General features: G+C 45.9%; 1 protein-coding gene across 2 annotated transcripts in view; it reads left to right on the forward strand.

The window, feature by feature from the left end:
- SLC1A4 (solute carrier family 1 member 4) overlaps window positions 1-15,269 on the forward strand; it is a gene marked incomplete at both ends in the record, with an annotated part of 33,702 nt that extends 18,433 nt beyond the window's left edge. Inside the window, 4 exons of one of the 2 annotated variants that reach the window (XM_080711001.1) lie at window positions 9,364-9,597; window positions 11,268-11,462; window positions 12,757-12,891; window positions 15,035-15,269. In XM_080711001.1, coding sequence (XP_080567127.1) covers window positions 9,364-9,597; window positions 11,268-11,462; window positions 12,757-12,891; window positions 15,035-15,269 — 799 coding nt within the window. The remainder of the gene's footprint in view (window positions 1-9,363; window positions 9,598-11,267; window positions 11,463-12,756; window positions 12,892-15,034) is intronic. The other variant, XM_080711002.1, reaches the window with a different exon arrangement.
- Window positions 15,270-20,380: the final 5,111 nt, after the last annotated feature.

The following is a 20,380-nucleotide window of genomic DNA, read 5'->3' on the forward strand; positions in this document are numbered from 1 at the left end:
CAGGGAGCGACTGTGGGCCAGTCTCAGAGGAGATAGTTTCTCCCCTTGTTCAAGATCTCAGAGAACTGGGGATGCACCAGAGTTCCCAGTTGCCTCCTTGGGGCCCATGCTGACCCCTTAGTGGTTCTGTCACTGATCTATTTATGAGTTCCCACCATCATGTGGGATGCCCGTATCACTTTGTAGGCATGGAGTTCCACAAGTTCTCTATTTGCCACATAAAATAAGACTGATTTATCTTTTGTGTGAGCAGGGGCTGCTGGGGATTGAACCCAGGGGCATTCTACCTCTGAGCTACACTCCCAGCCCTTTTAAAATTTTTGTTTTGAAACAGGCTCTCACTAGTTTTCTGAGAATCTCTCTGCATTGCTGAGGCTGGCCTTGAACCTGCAATCCTCCTGTCTCAGCCTCCCAAGTACTGAGATTACAGGCTTGCACCACCATGCTTATCTCTGATTTATTAAAGCGACAGACTTCTAGCTTCAAAGAGACCCTGTCACAACATGGAGGACAGGTCCATCTTTGCTTCAGGCATATCTAGAACTTGGAATATCTAGAACTTGGAATGGGTCTTCTTTTACATAAGCTTTTAATTCATAAATGTTTCTTTGTGTAATACCAATGAAAGAATGATTGTTCAGTAAAATCTAATAGATTAATTCCTGGCTAAAAAAAATAAAAACGGGACCAGTTCCCTCAAAGCAGTTCTTAGAAATCATACCAATTCTAGTGCACAGACCTCAGGAAGCTGTTCCTGGTATTTCTCCCAAGCCTGGCATTTCATTGTAGCATTTAGCTCCTACCCATTAATGGTTAGAACTAGTCTATCCTAGCCAGGCGTGGTGGCACACTCTTGTAATCCCAGCATGTGGGAGGATGAGATGAGGATCGCAGCTCGCAGCCAGCCTCAGCTACTTAGTGAGGCCCTTTGCAACTCAGTGAGACCCTGTTTCAAAATAAAGAATAAAAAATCGGGCGGGGGTGTAGCTCAGAGGTAGAATTTCCCTGGGTTCCATCTCCAGTTCTACAAAAAAAAAAAAAAAAAACAAAACAAAAACAAAAAACTAGTCTATCCTTTTATACACAAATATTATCTTACTGTCAACCCCGAAAAATTTCTGAACCTTTTCTTGGATGGCATTGGGTGGCAGCTGGACTGATCTTCAGAGATGGTTGAAACTGAGCAGGAGGCCAAGTCCAGAGGCCCCTCCATAGTGTTCTCAGTCAGAAGATTCCAGAGCCTGACTGTCATTACAAACACGCCACTTCCTGTGACTGTTGCTTTTCTGGGTAGAGAACTAATGCTTTTGAAAGGGAAAAGGTTTTTTCATCAGATGTCAAGTTTTTTTTTTTGTTCAGTTTTGTTTTTTAAGCCTAAAATTCTTCCAAAGTTTGAACTTAAGAACACCCTGTGCAGGAAAGCAGTATTCCCAGGTTAGAACATTTGTTTTTAATCTAGGAACCAATTTAGTCATTCCTTCGATTTGACAAGCTGGTTACATAAGCAGGTATTCAATGAGGCAGATCTTGCTAAGTGTCTAAGTGCGGTGGGAGGTCTGCTGCCCAGAAAGAATTAGAGTTTTTTGTTTTTGTTTTTTGAGGTACTGGGGATGGAGCCCAGGGATATTGTACCTCCCAGTTACGCTCCCAGCCCTAAGTTTAGTCTTTTTTTTTTTTTTTTAAATAGAGTCTCACTGAGTTGTGAAGGGCCTTGCTAAGTAGCTGAGGCTGTCTGTGAACCGTGATCCTCTGGTCTCAGCCTCCCCAATGCTGAGATTACATGCGGGCGGGTGCCGCCACTCCTGGCTTAGAATTGGAGTTTTGAATGACTTAACTGGCTAAAGATCTCAACCAAGTGCTGGAGGGAGAGGTAGTAGTAGCTCTAGTTCCTTTTCTGTACTACTAATTACCCATTCTAAGACCAAAGCACTTTGCCTACTTACCTTATGTATTCCCAGTAAGCCTTCTAAAAGGATTAAACACAGAGTGATCTTTGCAAGCCATACAGTTTATTGCAGCAGCCCAACCCTTCCACCGTAGAGTGAAAGAAATTATACAGCATTCGTAAAGAAGTGACGTGGCTGTCACCAACTCCTGGATCAAACTAATCAAAGAAGGAAGAAAAGAAGGAGAAAGGGGAATCCTCTAAAAAATATCAGATAGCAGAGCACAGTGGTGCAAGTCAGGAGACTGAGACAGAAGAATCAGAAAATTTTGAGGCCAGCCGCAGCAACTTAGTGAAACCCTGTCTCAAAAATGAAAAAAATTTAAAAGTTCACAAACACTCTTGAATAAAAATCTTAGAAGAAACTATAGTGGTAGGGAAGGTCTTTCTTTTTTTTCTTTTTTCTTGTGTGTGTGTGTGTGTGTGTGTGTGTGTGTGTGGTACTGGTGTTCCTGGAAGCCCTTCTACCTCTGGGCTACACTCCCAGACCTATTTCTTATATTTTTATTTGGAAACAGGGTCTCTTAAACCAGCGCAGCTGGCTTCGAACCTGCACAATCCTCCTGTCTGCAGGGATTACAAGTGTGTGCCACCACACCTGGCTCGGGAAAGTCTTTCTAAGCAAGATATTAAAAGCAAAAACTAGCCGGGCGTGATGGTGCACGCTTGTAATCCCAGCATTCGGGAGGCTGAGACAGGAGGATTGTGGTTCACGGACAGCTTCAGCTAGTGAGGCCCTCCGCAACTTGGTGAGACCCTGTTTCAAATATGAAGAATAAAAAATAGGGCAGAGGGTGTAGCTCGGAGGTCAAATGCCCTTGGGTTCCACCCCCAAACCCGCAAAATAAATAAATAAAATTAAAAGCAAAAACTGTTTTAAAAGCTGCTAAACTTGACCATATCAGAGTCTAAAAAGCCTTTAACAACGGGTCATGGTGGCACACACTTAAAATTCTAGTACTGAGGAGGCTGAGACAGGAGGAGCGAGCACAGGTTCATGGCCAGCCTCAGGAATTTAGTGAGGCCCTCCACAACTTAGTGAGACCCTATTTCAAAAATAAAAAATAAAATATAGTTGAAGTGTAGTGTAGTACAGAGGCAGAATGCCCTGGGTTCAATCCCTAATATCACACACACAAAAAGTCTGCATACAGAAGGTACTTTGAATAAAATTAAAAGTCAAGACAGTTATTAGGGGGGGAAAGTTATATACTTATATACTTTGTATTTGGAAATAAAGAGGTCTACTACTGAAAAAGAAAAAGACTGAATACATTGTCAGAAAATGGACAAAATATTTAAGCAGGCCGTTCATTAGGAAAGCTGAACATCCAGTGAACATCTTAAGGGATGCCTAACCTCATTAGAAATCAAGGAAAATGAAGCCAGGCGTGGTAGCTCACACTTGTAATCCCAGTACCTGGGAGGCTGAGACAGGAGAATTGCAGGTTCACAGCCAACCTCAGCTACTTAGTGAGGCCGTCTGCAATTAAGTGAGAACCTTTTTCAAAATAAGGAATAAAAAATAGGGCTGGGGGTGTAGCTCAGAGGTAGAATGCCCCTGGGTTCCATCCCCAGTATCACAAGAAAAAAAAAAAAAGGAAATGAGAGCTGGGGAGTTATCTCAGCGATCACGTACTTGCCTAGCATGTTCAATAACCTCCCACCACAAAAGAATAATCAGAGAAACAAAAATGTGATTTTATTATTAGGCCTTGATGAGGGTGGAGTTTTGCAACCAGGACACTGACATTTTGGCTGCTCAGTTCTCTTGTGGGGGAGGCTGTCATGTGCACAATAGGATGTTTAGCACATCCTGGCCTCCACCTGTTAGATCCACTAGCACTGTGCCCCCAGAGTTTAACACCCAGAACTACATTCCTGACATCCTCCAAAGTGCCTTGGGGAAAGATTCTTCCCTGGGTGAGTACCCATTGCAGGAGGAGGATCCCCTCAACTGCTGGTGGAAAGATGAATTAGAACAGCCACTTTGGAGAACAAGTTGGCAGTGTTTACTATGTTTCTTGTTGTTGTTGTTGTTGTTGTTGTTTTGTGGTACTGGAGGTGGAACCCAGTGGCTTTTCTACCTCCAGGCTATACTCCCAGACCTATTTTATATTTTATTTGGAAATAAGGTCTCACTAAGTTGCTGAGAGCCTCACTAAGTAGCTGAAGCTGGCTTCGAACCTGTGTGATCCTCCTGTCTCAGCCTCCCAAACGCTGGGATTACAAGCGTGCGCCATCACGCTGGCTTCCACTATGATTTAAAATGTGCACACCCCATGAGTCAGGAGCTCTACTTCAGAGTGTCTCTACCTACAGAATACAGGCATGTGGGCACCAGGAGGCATGTTTGCTCTGGTATTTGTGATGATAAAAACCCAAGAACAATTTTCATGTCCTCCATGAAAGGCAGGATGACCTATGGAATTCCCATTCTGAAGAAATATTTAATAATAATGAGATAAAGGTGAAAACAACCCAAATGTCTATCCATGGATGAATAAATAAAAATAAAAGTGGCATCTCTGTACACTGGAATATTACTCAGCCTTTAAAAAGGAATGAAATTTTTATACATGTTACAGCATGGAGGAACCTTGAAGACATCATACTAAGTAAAATAAACTGGTTACAAAAAGGACAAATACTGTATAATTCTACTTGTGTGTCCCCAGAACTGTCGAATTTATAAAGACAGGAAATAGAATAATAATTACCAGGAGCTGGGGGCAGGAGAAGTAGGAAGAGGGCTGCTGTCAAGTGAGTACAGGTTCACCATGGAAAGGTTCTGGTGATGAGCGGGGGCCATGGTTGCACATTGGTGTGAATGTGCTTAATGAGCCGTACACTTAAAAGTGATAAAAATGCTAACTTTTACATTATATTTATTTTACCACAATAAAAAAATGAAGTAGCTCTCTAAGTACTGATATGAGAAGATCTCAAAGGCATAATACATGGTTAAAAGTAAGCAAATGTATGGATTTAAGATATTCTTCATTATCTAAATGCACAGGAAGTAGGAGTAGCTCTCTGAGGAGGGTCTGGCTTGAGGATGGTGCCTAATGAAGATTTGGTCTAATCTGTAATGTTTTTATTTTCTATTTTTTACACTGAGGATTGAACCCAGGAGCATTCTGCCTCTGAGCTATATATCCCAGCCTTTTTGATCTTGAAACAGGGTCTTGATAAGTTTCTGAGCATCTCACTAAGTTGCTGAGGCTAGACCTGCAATCCTCCTATCTCAGCCTCCCAAGTACCAGGATGACAGGTGCTCACCACCACACCTGACTGTGATTTTTTTTTTGGGGGGGGCAGGTCTGGTGATGGAACTCAGGGGCATTCGACCTCCGAGCTACACCCCCTGCCCTATTTTTTTTTTTTTTTTTTTGTGGTACTGGGGTTCCTGGAAGCCCTTCTATCTCCGGGCTACACTCCCAGACCTATTTTTACATTTTTTATTTGGAAACAGGGTCTCCTAAGCCAGCTCGGGCGGCTGGCTTCGAACCTGCGCGATCCTCCTGTCTCTTGCCTCCCAAGCGCGGGGATTACAAGCGTGCACCACCACGCCCGGCCCCCTGCCCTATTTTTTATTCTTTATTTTGAAACGGTTTCTCACTAAGTTGCCTAGGGCCTCACTAAGTAGCTGAGGCTGTCAGTAACCATGATCCTGTCTCAGCCTCCCAAATGCTGGGATTACAAGTGTGCGCCACCACACCTGGCTATGATTTAATTTTTTAAGGGAGAATATATTCATGTATTACAATGGGATAAAAATTAATATTGCTGCTTAGAATATCTCTGGAAAGAAACCTGAAGAAACCGATGACATTGGCTTCTCCACTGGGTGCCTGGGGAACAGACATGAGAGACTTCACACCATTCATCCTCTTGTATTCCTCGAAATTTGAACTGTGAGACATTATTATCTACATGACTATATTATTTATTATAGAGATGTCTGTACGATTAAAATCTACAAATAATATCAACAGTTATAAAATTCTTCCTGCCGGGCGTGGTGGCGCACGCTTGTAATCCCCACGCTTGGGAGGCGGAAACAGGAGCATCGTGCAGGTTTGAAGCCAGTTGCGCTGGCTTAAGAGACCCTGTTTCCAAATAAAAATATAAAAAATAGTCTGGGAGTGTAGCCCGGAGGTAGAAGGGCTTCCAGGAACCCCAGTACCACCCAAAAATAAAAAATAAATAAATAAAATAAATAAATAAATAAAATTCTTCCTGAATTGATATTAAATTTTAAAAATCTGACTTGTTTTCTGTAGCTCCCATGATTCACTCCTTCCCTTTCTGTCTTTAAAAAATACTGCACGTTCTGGGAGTGTTCCCAGATCGTCATTGTTAATGACTTTTTCCCACGGGATCATGTTTGCCAAACCACAAAGAATGTAAAACTTCACAGAGGTTCCAGCTTTGGCTCAGTTTTGTATCACAGCAGTTGTGCGAAATAGATTTTGGTCTGCTGTGTTTCTGAGTTCTCAGGACAAGCCTGGGCAAAGCCGGAAGTCAAGCTCCCAGTCCCAGGAGCTTTAATCTAGAGTTCTTGCCTTTCCTTCTGCTGGGGAGTGTATGTAGTTTGTAGCATCTGTCTGTTAGGAGTTTATGTATCCAAGGGGCCAGGTGTGGTGCATGCCTGTATTTCCAGTACTTGGGAGGCTGAGACAGCAGGTTCAGAATCAACCCCAGCAATGTAGGGAGACTCTCAACAACTTAGTGAGACCCTGTTTCAAAACAGAAAATAAAAATGACCGGGGGTAAGCCAGGCATGGCCGTGCATGCTTGTAATATCAGCATTTGGAAGGCAGAGACAGGAGGATCACACAAGTTTGAAGCCAGCCTCAGCTACTTAGTGAGGCCCTTTGCAACTCACTGAGACCCTGTTTCAAAATAAAGAATAAAAAAATAGGGTTGGGGCCAGTGTGGTGGTGCACACTTGTAATCCCTGCACTTAGGAGGCTGAGACAGGAGGATTGCACAGGTTCAAAGCCAGCCTCAGCTACTGAGTGAGGCTCTCAGCAACTTAGTGAGACCCTGTTTCCAAATAAAATATAAAATAGGTCTGGGAGTATAGCCCAGAGGTAGAAATCCTCTGGGTTCTACCCCCATACCACCATAAAAAAGGGGGGGCCTGGGAATGTAGCTCAGAGGTAGAATGCCCCTGGGTTCCATCTCTAATACCGCAAAAAAAAAAAAAAAAAAAAAAAAGAGCCAGGTGTGGTGGCGCACACTTGTAATTCCAGCATTCGGGAGGCTGAGACTGGAGGATCATGGTTCGCGGACAGCTTCAGCTACTTATTGAGGCCCTCCACAATTTAGTGAGACCCTGTTTCAAAATAAAGAAAAAATAGGGCTGGGGGTGTAGCTCGGAGGTCAAATGCCCCTGGGTTCCATCCCTAGACCTGCAAAAAAAAAAAAAAAAGATAAAATGGCTGGGGGGTATAGCTCAAAGGTAGAATGTCCCTGGGTTCAATCTCCAGTACCACACACAAAAATTTATGCATATATATAAATATGTATGAAATACAATGGAAGAAAGACAGTCTGTTCAACAAATAGTGTTGGCAAAACTGGTTATCCATATGCAGAAAAATAGAATTAAATCCCACCTTCTCACCCTGCACAAGAGTCAATTCAAGATGTATCAAAGACTTGGAAATTAGACCAGAGACATTGAGGCTCCTTGAAGAGGGCATAGGTCCAACACATAGGCACAGATAAAAACTTTCTCAACAAGACCCCAAAGGGACAAGAAACTAAAAGGCGAATCAATACATGGGATTTCATTAAACTGAAGAGCTTCTGTTCAGCAAAGGAAACTGCCAAGATCCTCAACCGAGAGCCAACAGAATGGGAAAAGATTTTCGCCACCTATTCCTCAGACAGAGGACTAATATCTAGAACATAGAGAGAGCTCAAGAAACTCAACACCAAAAAAACAAATACTCCAATTAAAAAATGGGCAAGTGAACTTAATAGACACTTCACAAAAGAAGAAATTCAAATGACCAATAAATGCATGAAAAAATGTTCAACATCATTGGCAATCGGAGAGATGCAAATCAAAACTACTCTGATATTTCACCTAACTCCAACTAGAATGGCAATCATTCAAAACACAAACAACAACAGATGCTGGCGAGGATGTGGAGAAGTGGGAACTCTAAAACATTGTTGGTAGCCGGGCGTGGTGGCACAAGCTTGTAATTCCCGTGCTTGGGAGGCTGAGACAGGAGGATCACACAGGTTCGAAGCCAGCCTCAGCTACTTAGTGAGGCTCTCAGCAACTTAGTGAGACCCTGTTTCCAAATAAAATATAAAATAGGTCTGGGAGTATAGCCCAGAGGTAGAAAGCCTCTGGGTTCTATCCCCAGTACCACCAAAATAATAATAATAATAATAATAATAATAATAATAATAATAGAAAAGAATTTAAAAATAAATAAATAAAACATTGTTGGTGGGATTGCAAACTAGTGTAACCACTTTGGAAAGCAGTATGGAGGATCCTCAGAAGAATGGGAACAAATCTACCATTTGACCCAGCAATACCACTTCTGGATATCTATCTAAAAGAAAGCAAACCAAACAGTAAACTAATCCATGCATATCTATGTTCATAGCTGCGCATTTCACCATTGCCAAACTATGGAACCAACCAAGATGACCATCAACAGATGAATGGATTACAAAACTGTAGGATATGTACACAATGGAGTTTTTCTCAGCCATAGGAAAAATACAATTACAGAATTTTCAGGGAAATGGATAGAACTGGAGGACATTATGCTAAGAGAGATTAGTCAGTTGCAAAAAGTAAGAAATGGGATGCTTTCACTATTATGTGAAAGCTAAAGTGAAATGGTCATAGGAGGAGCCCCAGGTGAAAAAGAGAACCTATAGAGGAGCAAATAAGGCCATCTGACTGAGGGGATGGGAGGTGGACAAAGCTCTCTGAGGCACATGATGTATCTAGACAAACGAAGCAATATCAATCATTAAGCCAAGCATGGGAAGGAGGGCTAGGAAGGAAAGGGGGTGGGGATTGAATGGGGGCTGACTGGGTGATGTGTGTATGTATGTCTACACAAGTTATTTTTTATCCCACTATGATGTATGAATATAATGCACCAATAAAAAATGTAGAAAAAATTCAATCTAAAAAAATAAATATGTATGTATATATCTAAGGGAAAGAAGCCTGGGTGGTTCTGGTGTTGAATCTATTACCCACTTGGTCATTCACTTGGTCTCATGGCCTGTAAAGTGGGATGAATTACCCCATCCTTTTCTGTGCTCAGAGTAACCCCAAGCAGAGGTGAGGATGGCCAGTCAGAAGTCCCTGCCTTCTGTATCAGGAAGGTCGGCCACTTCCTGACGAGTATCTGTACTTATACCAGGTATGTACCCGTGGGCATCATGTTCCTTGTTGGAAGCAAGATCGTGGAAATGAAGGACATCGTGGTGCTGGTGACCAGCCTCGGCAAATACATCTTCGCATCTATACTGGGTCATGTTATTCATGGAGGAATTATTCTTCCACTTATTTATTTTGTTTTCACGCGAAAAAACCCATTCAGATTCCTCCTGGGCCTCCTCACACCATTTGCCACAGCCTTCGCTACCTGCTCCAGGTGAGTGGTTTGGGATGCCCCTGGCTCCTCCAGCCACATCAGTTCGGAACCAGGTGAGATCCGTGGTAGCTACACCTGGCTCAGGTGCTGGCTCAGTGGGGCTGTGCTCTCCATCAGAAGGATCAGACAGAGGCACCACTGTGGTGGAAACAAGGCCTTCTCTTGGGGTTTCTTGCATAATCAGAAGGGAGACATAACAGTGATCCAGACAGGCTGGCTCCCAAGACAAAGGAGAGAGCTACTTTTATGCATGCAAAAGGGTGGTAGAGGTGGACTAGCACTTAGGAATGTTAACTGGCTTTAGGTACATTTCAAAAATGGGTTTTCTTTTTTCCTAGCCTAGCATTGAACTTTGAGAGAGGGTAGTGACTGGTCATTCTGGCACCAAATATTAGATCTCGCATGCCAGCGTCGCATCCTGTGTGAGCATCTCTGTCCTGTGATAAAGATGAGTTGCTACAGCTGTTAAGAGAATACATAGGTGGGAAAGGGAAGAAAGCACAAGCCATGGCAAGTAACAGGTTCAGGGCCCTGTAAGTTGACTGTTTGAATGAATTCTCAACAGTTTAATCTTTCCTGTTGTTTGTCCTGAGAGAGACATGGTGAGGGGATCCTGGCTTATCCTGGCCTTACTGATAGGCCTGACCTTTTGAGGCTAAGACAGTTTGAGAGTAGGTGAGTGAGTAGGTCGGGAAAGATACACATCATGCTCTTAATGGCTAATAAGCCATGAGTTAAGGCCCAGGAGTGCAGCAGCCTCCTGTTCCCTGGTGGTTTCTGTTTGTCCCATTACCCTCTGAGAGATTCTACTCCCTTAATCTTTTTTTTTTTTTTTTTTTTTTTTTTTTTTTTGCGGGTCTGGGGATGGAACCCAGAGGCATTTGACCACCAAGCTACACCCCCTGCCCAATTTTTTTTATTCTTTATTTTGAAACAGGGTCTGAGTTGCAGAGAGCCTCACTAAGTAGCTAAGGCTGTCTGTGAACCACGATCCTCTGGTCTCAGCCTCCCAAATGCTGGGATTATAAGCGTGTGCCACCACACCCGGCTTCCCTTAACCTTAAGGGGTGTTGCTGTGTGTGTGTGTGTGTGTGTGTGTGTGTGTGTGTGTGTGTGTGACTAGAGATTGAACCCAGGGACATTCTGTCTCTGAGCTACACCCCCAGCCCTTTTTAATTTTTGTTTTGAAACAGGATCTCCCTAGGTTGTTGAGAGTCTTGCTAAGTTGTTGAGGCTGGTCTCAAGCCTGCAGTCTTCCTGTCTCAGCCTCCCAAGTACAGGCATTACAGATGTGCACCACCATGCTCAGCTAGGGGTACTGCTTTTTATGGCGGGTCCCTGACTATTTCACAACCAGTTCTTTGTCTTCTTGGGAACATTTTGCACTAAGAGGCGGTATGTGGTTCATGAGAAATTTGGAGCAGGTGAACCCAAGTAAATAACAGGTAAATCCAGGAAGTCATATTTTGAATATGTGGGAAGTTAGCAAAGCCTCATGTTGTGCCAGAAACGTTGAAATGACTCTGGTTTTTCCTTCTTCTTTTAAGAAAAGAAAGCCGGAAACTAACAACACAGCTAATTGCTGTGATGCAGGGTCTAGATGAGTCCTGGATTAGCCTGGCCAGGAGGGACTGTCCTCACTGTCGCTTGGTTGTTTTTTCTGTTTCTAGTTCAGCCACCCTTCCTTCTATGATAAAGTGCATTGAAGAAAACAATGGCGTAGACAAGAGGATCAGCAGGTTCATTCTCCCCATCGGGGCCACCGTGAACATGGACGGAGCAGCCATCTTCCAGTGTGTGGCTGCCGTGTTCATCGCGCAGCTCAACAACGTGGAGCTGAACGCGGGGCAGATCTTCACCATCCTGTGAGCTCTTTGTTCTCTCCCTCGTCTTTGCACCTGGCTCAGAACTTGAGGTTTATCTTGTGGTTTCCTTTGAAAACCAACCTCATCACAACCCTGTATCAAATTTTAAAATGAGGACAGTATGGATTCATTACACTCCTCTCTTAGTATCTTGGGGACATTGGTTCCAGGGTCCTCTCTCCCCCTACAGATACCAAATTCCACCATACTCAAGTCCCTTAAATAAAGTGGCTTAGTATTTGCATATAACCTATGCACATTTTCTCATATACTTTAAATCAACTCTGGATGACTTATCATACCTAATAGTATAAATGCTATGTAAGTAGTAGTTTTATTATATTGTTTAGGGAGTAATAAGGAAAATGTCTCCTCATGTTCAACAGAGACACAATTTATTAGGAATTTTTTGTGATTTTTTAAATTTTCTTTTGGACACTGAGGATCGAACTCAGGGGCAGTCTACCTCCAAGCTATACCCCTAACCCTTTTTATTTTTTTTTATTTTGAAACAGACTCTTGCTAAGTTGCTGAGACTAGCCTTGAACCTGTGATCCTCCTATCTCAGCCTCCCAGGTACTAAGATTACAAGTGTGTGCCACCACACCAGCAAGACAGATTTTTTTTTTTTTTTTTTTTTTTTTTTTTGTGGTACAGGAGTGGAACCCAGAGGCTTTCTACCTCCAGGATACACTCCCAGACCTATTTTTATATTTTATTTGGAAATGGTCTCACTAAGTTGCTGAGATTCTCACTAAGTAGCTGAGGCTGGCTTCGAAACTGCGCAATCCTCCTGTCTCAGCCTCTCAAGTGCAGGGATTACAAGCCTGCACCACTATGCCTGGCCAGAATTTTTTTTTTTTTTTTTTTTTTTTTTTTTTTTTTTGGTGGTACTGGGGTTCCTGGAAGCCCTTCTACCTCCGGGCTACACTCCCAGACTTATTTTTACATTTTTTTATTTGGAAACAGGGTCTCCTAAGCCAGCGCAAGTGGCTGGCTTCGAACCTGCGCGATCCTCCTGTCTCTGCCTCCCAAGCGCGGGGATTACAAGCGTGCGCCACCATGCCCAGCCCAGAATTTTTTAAAAAGTATTTTTGACCTATGGTTGGCTGAATCTGCAACAGCAGAACCTGAGAATGTGTTGGGTTGACTGTAAGAGAACAGCTCATCCCGTCAGTCCCCAGAGTCTACGGCAGTGTGGCTTTCCGTTTCTTGGCCTTGGATGACATGTTCTGTGTTTCTGTAGCCGCTTCATGCTCTGTGACAGGGCTGACCCAGCTTTGCCATCCTGTAGGGTGACTGCCACGGCGTCCAGTGTTGGAGCGGCGGGCGTGCCAGCTGGAGGGGTCCTCACCATTGCCATTATCCTGGAGGCCATCGGGCTGCCCACTCATGACCTCTCGCTCATCCTGGCTGTGGACTGGATTGTGTAAGTAAGCAAGTCCTAAGGACACCAAAAAAAAAAAAAAAAAAAAAAAATTCATTGAGTTCCCCAGAAGCCTGACACTCCACTGGGCCTGGGGTGTGCAGAGAAACTCAAAACACATTCCCTGCCTTGTGAAAGAGCCTACGTTTGAACAGGCAAGGCCAGGTGTAATGCTAAGAAAATTTAAATGCCTACAGATATCCCTGAATAACCATGAGATGCCACTGAGGGGAACTTGCAGTGAGGATCCAGGGCTGAGGCCCTTCGCACAGGCCCAGGGCTTTGTATGTGCTGTATGGCTGCAGAGGAGTAATAGCTATTTGGAGCGACCATCCTTCAGAAACTGTTGTCCCTGGCCTTGAAATGTCTAACAAATGATTTCTGTGCTGGAAGACAATATGGGCTCTGCTAGGGGTCGTGTCTTGGGCCTGGGCTCATCAGCGAAGTTAGGCCAGGAGGACCCAGAGCGCCACCTCGTGGGCCACTGTAAAGACAAAAGGGTGTCTGCATGTTGATTCCTGAGTCTCATGATGACTTGCAGGTATAAATACCTGTTGAGCCGGGCATGATGGCGCACGCTTATCATCCCAGCATTCAGGAGGCTGAGACTGGAGGATCGTGGTTCGCGGACAGCCTCAGCTACTTAGTGAGGCCCTCTGCAACTCAGTGAGACCCTGTTTCAAAATAAAGAATAAAAAATAGGGCTGGGGATATATCTTGGAGGTCAAATGCCCCTGGGTTCCATCCCCAGACCTGCCAATAAATAAATAAATAAATAAATAAATAAATAAATAAATAAATACCTGTTGTATGGGGAGGGTCAGCTGAGGTGCTGCTGTCGACGCGGCAGAGCACAAGGGTAGAAAAATGAACCTTAGAGCCCAGGCATCTGGCTGCATGCACCCGCTTCCCTACACAGTGACTGCATAACTGAGCTGCAGTCCTCTCATCTGAGAACTGGAATCATAATAGAAGCCACCGCAATTATGGGGAGCATTGAACGGGTCTGCACACACCCAGTGCCTCAGAATGCTGGGTGCGAGGAAAGTGCTCAGTACTCATTAGCGAAGACAGACACTCCTGCCAGGCTAGTAGTGACCTGAACGCAGGTGCCTGGTCCTGGGCTCTGCATCTGCCCATGGGGGTCAGCCCCAGAGTCCTGAGGGCTCCGCAGAGAAATGAAGGTGGGATGTCCAACAGAGATTGCAGCTGTCCAGACACCAGAGCGGTGTCAGAGGCCGTCTCCTTCCTCACACGGCTGCCTTCTCTGCATGGGGAAAGGGTATCTAAGAGGTGCTTAGCGGGGGAATAGGACCCAAGCAGTTGCCCTGAGCTTCAGGGATAGGGGATAGACATTGAGCTAGCCTGCAACAAGGAAGCTTCTGGAAGGATCATGCTGTTGTTCTGGGAGCCAGCGCTGGCCCTCAGCTGTGGAGTGCCATGAAAGTTGAGCCATTGGGGAAGCAGCCCCAAATGAAAGCAAGTGTGACGCTGCGGGGAAGAGCTGGCCCCAGAGCCACATCGACTCTGCCCTCCCTGTTATGTGCCATTGTGGTGGTGTCTTAAATACACATGCACAGAAAGGTGGCCGGAAGGAACTAGAAACTAGATCACAGTGCTAATGCTGACTGCTCCACATTGTGGAACATAGGTGACTGCCTTGTTTGCGTGTGTGTGTGTGTGTGTGTGTGTGTGTGTGTGTGTGTGTTCGTTCGTTCATGGTACTGAGGATTGAACTCAGGGATATTCTGCCTCTGAACTACATTCCCAGCTTTGTTTATTTATTTATTTAGTTAGTTGGTTATTTTTTAAACAGGGTCTTGATAAATTCCCGAGGCTGGCCTCGAACTTGAGATCCTACTCTCTCAGCCTCCCAGACACTCACAGGTGTATCCCACTGTGCCCAGCTCCTTTGCTTTATACTTTTTTTTTTTTTCCAAGTTTTCTACAATGAGAGTCTATTGTATAAGAAGGAAGAATGTTCAAACAGAGTTTGGTAGCATGCCCTCAGGAAACAGCCACCCCCCCCAGTCATCCCTCCACCCCCCCCACCCCCGCACTCAACCTGCCAGTGATTGGGCCAGCTGCCTGCTAGTTCCTGGTAGCACTGGTGGCTGTGACCCCTACCCTTTGCTTTTTCCACCAGGGACCGGACCACCACCGTGGTAAATGTGGAAGGGGATGCTCTGGGCGCGGGCATCCTCCACCACCTGAACCAGAAGGCCATGAGGAGAGGTGAACAGCAGCTGAGCGAGGTGAAGGTGGAAGCCGTCCCCAACTGCAAGTCTGAGGAGGAGACGTCACCTCTGGTGACACACCGGAATCCCGCTGTCCCTTCCGCCAGCGCCCCAGAACTGGAATCCAAGGAGTCAGTGCTGTGAAAAGGCTCCAGCGCCGGCACCCCACCCTGTCCCCAGCCCAGTGACGTGGGCATGGCCCTCACAGATTCCTCTCCCGAGCAGTGCTTTGGCCCAGTCACTGGCTTGAGGATGCCAGGACTCAGGCCCCCCAGTGGGAATGGGCTCCTGAGGGCCAGGACATCTGACATTTGGCTTGACCCGTGTTCGAGTGCATCTCTGTTTGGAAGAATCCCCAGAGCTGCTGAGCTTGGGAAGACTGGGCTCTGGGGGCCTGTGGGTAAAGCCTGGACATGCCGAGCCATATTCTCCCTAGCCTGGGTCAGCGTGCATCGGATGCTTCCTGCACAGACCAAGAGGGCTCTGGTCATTCATCACGTTGCTTCATGAACAGTTGTCATTGGCAAAAGCCCCAAATTCTTAGCCTTGGCTGAAATTTTCTGAGCTGGGACTCGGGTGTTTGGAGAGTTTGTGCTCAGCTGGTGTGGGCGGCTTCCAGGGACTGGAAGTACTGCCCATTGTCAGGTGTGTCAGCACTGCGAGGGTTTCCAGTCAGTAGCATTAAGGAAACCATTTAAATTCTGAGGTCAAAGAAATTAGAGGAAGCGCAGCCCAGGGCAGGGGAGACCCTAGCAAGGGCGAGATGCATACAGATGTCCCGTTCCCACCAGCCCGTGGGTACCTCTCTGCTCTCAGGCCCCAGCTTTCTCTCCATTTGTTGCGGGCCAGGGGGCCTCTTCCTCTAGGGAGCTGTGACATAGTCATCGTATTCCCAATCTGTGTCAGTTTATTGACCTAATTCTAAATGAACTAGACTCTCCCCGTAATGCTGCATAGCAGCGAAAACTAACCTTCCCCCCACAAATAAGTTTATACGTTTATTGGGGTGGGCACCCCCATTCCCAAGTCCCCTAGCTTTGGCTGATTTCCATGGATGTGGACTCCTTTCCTGCCAGTAGATCTAAGTTTCACATTACCCATGACAGTCAGCATTCCTCCAGTTGCCCGTCTTTCAGTTTTAGTCTGGGGAGGGGTCTCAGAGGGAAGACCTGAGGGGCACTTTCACTGTGCCTGTTGGCATGTCCCTGGTGTGACCTGTGGCGAGTCCTGGGACCTCACTTCACCCCATTTGTAAAATGGGACTGACGTCACCTGCCTCTTAACCTACCTCAGAGGGATCTGGTGAGGCTGACTGCACATCTGTGAAAAGGACCATTTTTGCCATGTTTACTTCTTGGAGATGGGACAGCAGTACCGTGTGCACTTCTGCACCTAAGTGGCAGCCCGAGCAGAGTCCTGTTCTCCTTGTGCTTTTCGAGCCTCATCACGCCACGTGGCCTCTGTGTGGTCATCTGACAGCATCTTAAACGGCCTCTTCCTGATGCCCTTTGTGTTGCGATGAGTTGGACCCCTCCCCACCTTCACCACGTTTCCGGTGTCTGACTTCTCTGCGACCCCCCAGGCCCAGGCACTGTTTCAGCCATCTTGCCCACAGCCATTAGAGCCCCCAGTGCTCAGCCTCGCTCTTTTCCTGCTTTTCCCGCTACGTGTGTCACCCAGGCCCACAGAGAGGGTCAGCATCTCTATGCTGTGGGTGCCGCTCCAAGAGAATGGGCAGGTGGGCCACACGGGCACCCCGCTCCGCCCTGTACTTTTTAATAGAGATCTGTGCCAGATGGACAGATGAGGAAAAGCCATGGGGCACAGAGCTGAGCTGGCCGGTGGGAAGGCCCGGCTGTCCTTAAACCCGCTCAACCACTCCAGTCTCCCGCGAAGCCAGGAGTGACCAGGAACTGAGCAGAGAGGTGCCCGGAAACAGCCCTAGGCTAGAGCTTGTTGCCAGTGCCTCCGGTTACAAGGAGGAAATAATCACATTGTCTGATTTCCAAGCTGCAGGTGAACAGTCGCTGCTTTTCAGGCTTCAGTAAATCTTCTTCCATGTATATATATATATATATATATATATATGTGTGTGTGTGTATATACACTAATATGTCATGTATATATACACTTGGGTGTGTATGTGTGCTTAGTTTTAGTTCCAGTCCAAGATAGTTTGAGTTTGGATGAGAGCTAACCTACTGGTTGTACGTCTTTGGCATTCTGATCCTCCCATTTCTAAAGATAAACCTTAACAAAGTGTGATGCTTAGAGCTGGACAATGAGGCCCGCTGGTCAGACACTCATGGCCTTGACCTGGCCTGCAGTGTGGAGAGCGCCACCGTGGTCTGGCGAAGGTGCTTCCGTGTGATGCACAGACCCTTCCCGTGGGACTGGCGGATGGGGAAGGTGCTGTGTCTCCCTGTGCTTCACAGAGGAGTCAGAGGTGACCGACCAGGGAAAACTCCACAGTGAAACATTTCCCCTGCTTTTCTTTCTAACTTGTCATAAATACTGTTTATCTCTGACTGTTTTGTATGTGTGACACTTGCCTTAATACATAGCACAGTCCTCAGAAATGAATACAGTATTTGTACTGGGATCCATGAGTCCTTTATTTCTGTCTGTGTTTAAAGAGGCACCGTGACACTATTGCTCTTCTGGGGGGCCAGATAGGTTTTTCTCTTGCTCCTTTGAGCCAGCATGAGCCCCTGAAGCAGAGAAGGCTGGATAGGTGGGGACAGCTTTGGAGACCGCCATCCCTGACCCTTCTGTGACTGCCAGCTTGCAACTGGCAAGATCATACTGCCAGTCAGCTCTCCACACTAGCCCAGCTCTTAACAAAAATGGTGTGGTTTTGCCACATACCTCCATAAAATTAAGTCCTGTTGGAACAACTAGGTTGACGGGCCTTAACTGAACATCTACAGCGAGCCAAGCAGGAACAACAAAGAAGCGCACCCCAGGCCACAGAAGGACTGGGAAAGTCCCTGAGGTGGGCAGTTGTCCAGGCCTCTCCCATGGTCCCCACCACACCCAGCACATTCTTTTATATAGCCTTGTTTTCAGTGACACCACATTCCAGCACAATTAGGGACTCTAGAAGCCTCTCATAAAGGATTAACCTGCAAGCTCATGCTGGAAGCTTTGGTTTCCAGACCAGAGCTCTGAAGAAACAGATCCCTGTTCCAACCTAGACATTTCCAGCTTGTCATAGAGTCCAGAAACCAGTTTAATTTCTGGGCAAAGCACAAAGGATAAGGAGAGAGCTTGCAGAGATCAAAGGCCTGGGGGGCCCGTGACAAATGGCATGCCTACCTGGACTCTGCTGCAAATGATGTTTGGAAGGTTGGGTTAGTACTCGGTGGCTCAGCTTTTCAAGGTAGCCAAGTCATGAATAGCAATTCCACATATTCAAACCGCGTCTGCCCAGTGACCAGGAAGAGCACTGGTCTGTTGGGTCACAAGCCTGCTCAAAGGAACATTCAATTGTCTCCATGAACAATGTAAACCATGGAGCCAGGGGGAGCTTGGACAGTGGGCTGCGGTCCCAGCTCGGCCGCTTGCTCACTGTGCAACTCTGGACACCATAACCTTGAAATGTGTATAACTCTAGCAGTGGCCCGGGTGCCTGTGAGCGGCGGGTGAGGTGCAGTACACTGAGTGCTGGCACATGGTTGGAAAGGCTCCAGCCACCCCATGTTGCTTGTGTGTGCCTCATCTCCTCGACTTCTGCAGAGACCAGAGGGAGGTCTGCCTGTACTCACCTGTAGAACAGGAATGTGTCTAACATTTAGTTCTAAAAATATATGGACAACTGCTTTAAATTAAAGGAACTGGGCTCTGCGAACACTGGTTAGGATGCACTTCCATTTCCCTTATTCACAGAAAAAAAACTTCCACCCACCACTTCCCCTCTTCAGTTATAATCTTCCAAGTCACAACGTAGGTCCAAACAGCTCCCAGCAACACACTGTCTTGCAGACAGAGATTTGCTCTCTCGGACCAAGCTTAGCCCCCTGTGTATCAGGGAAGGTGAAGACAGGCATAGGTGTTGGGCTCTGGTCTTCCTGCCACTGTTACGGCCCTTGGCCTGCTGGCCCTTAACATAGGGCTGCAGTGAGCGAGGGAGTGTGTAGAGAAAGGGAAACTCTTGGCTAGAAGGCAGGGAGGCTCGTAACAACTTGTCCTGGTACCGAGGGCACAACTACGACCATGTTCAACCTATAGGGGGAAGAAAAAACCATGCATAAAGTTCAGAAGTTTTCCCTCTCTGAAAAAAAATAGCCTCAGGGAGATCCTGAGGTTCGTAAAGATTCGGTGACTCAACTTTTTTCTTTTTTTTCAGTGCTAGGGATAGAACCCAGGGCCTCACACATGCTAGGCACGTGATTTACCACTGAGCTACATCCTCACCCCACACATTTTATTTTAAATAATTGAAATATAATTCACATACCATAAAAATCCACATACCACATAACTCACTTGTAAAGTATACAGTTCAGTAACGTTTTAGTGTATTCACAAAGTTGTACAATTATCACAATAATCGAACTCTAGATTACTTGTTCATCACCCCCCAAAACCCAGGGCCTTAGAAACTATGAAACTTTTTTATGGATGCATCTACGATGGACATTTCATATGCCTGGGATCGTAGCATCTTTTCCTTTATAGATGCATCCACATAAAGAGAACTGACTTTCAGAATGTGAGCCCTGCCCGCCTTCTCAATAAACCCTATTCTCCCCTCAAACTCAGAGGAGACCCTAGAAGAGAAGATTCCCCTGAATCACCAAATACAGCTTTGGCCATCTCAGCTCACTGTACATCAGGGGTTAAAAAAAAAAAAAAAGAAAAAGGGTTTCTGGTTAACCAGAACACCTATCTAATTAGAAGAGCCTTTGCCTAAATATGTAGAACTGATGTACCCAAACTGCAGACTCCCTGACAATGCGGTCTGAATCCAGGCAAGGCGTCTGCTAAGGTGGGCAGGGCCGCTGCACTGTACAGTTCCACGCGGCACAATTTGCATTGTATTCTGTGAATTGTGCAGGATTTGTGTAGTGCACAGATATCAAGGTTGTACATGACAACCCTGGACTGTGGAGCTGAGTTATAGTTAAAAGCTTTGACTCACATTTAAACATAAAGCATGTTAAATATGTCTGCTCTGAAAAAATGTTTTCTGTGTGTGTGTGTGTGTGTGTGTGTTTGTGTGTATGTGTGTGTGTTAGTGTTATTGAGGATTG

Source organism: Muscardinus avellanarius (assembly GCF_963383645.1).
Source record: "Muscardinus avellanarius genome assembly, chromosome: 15".
NCBI classification, from domain to species: domain Eukaryota; kingdom Metazoa; phylum Chordata; class Mammalia; order Rodentia; family Gliridae; genus Muscardinus; species Muscardinus avellanarius.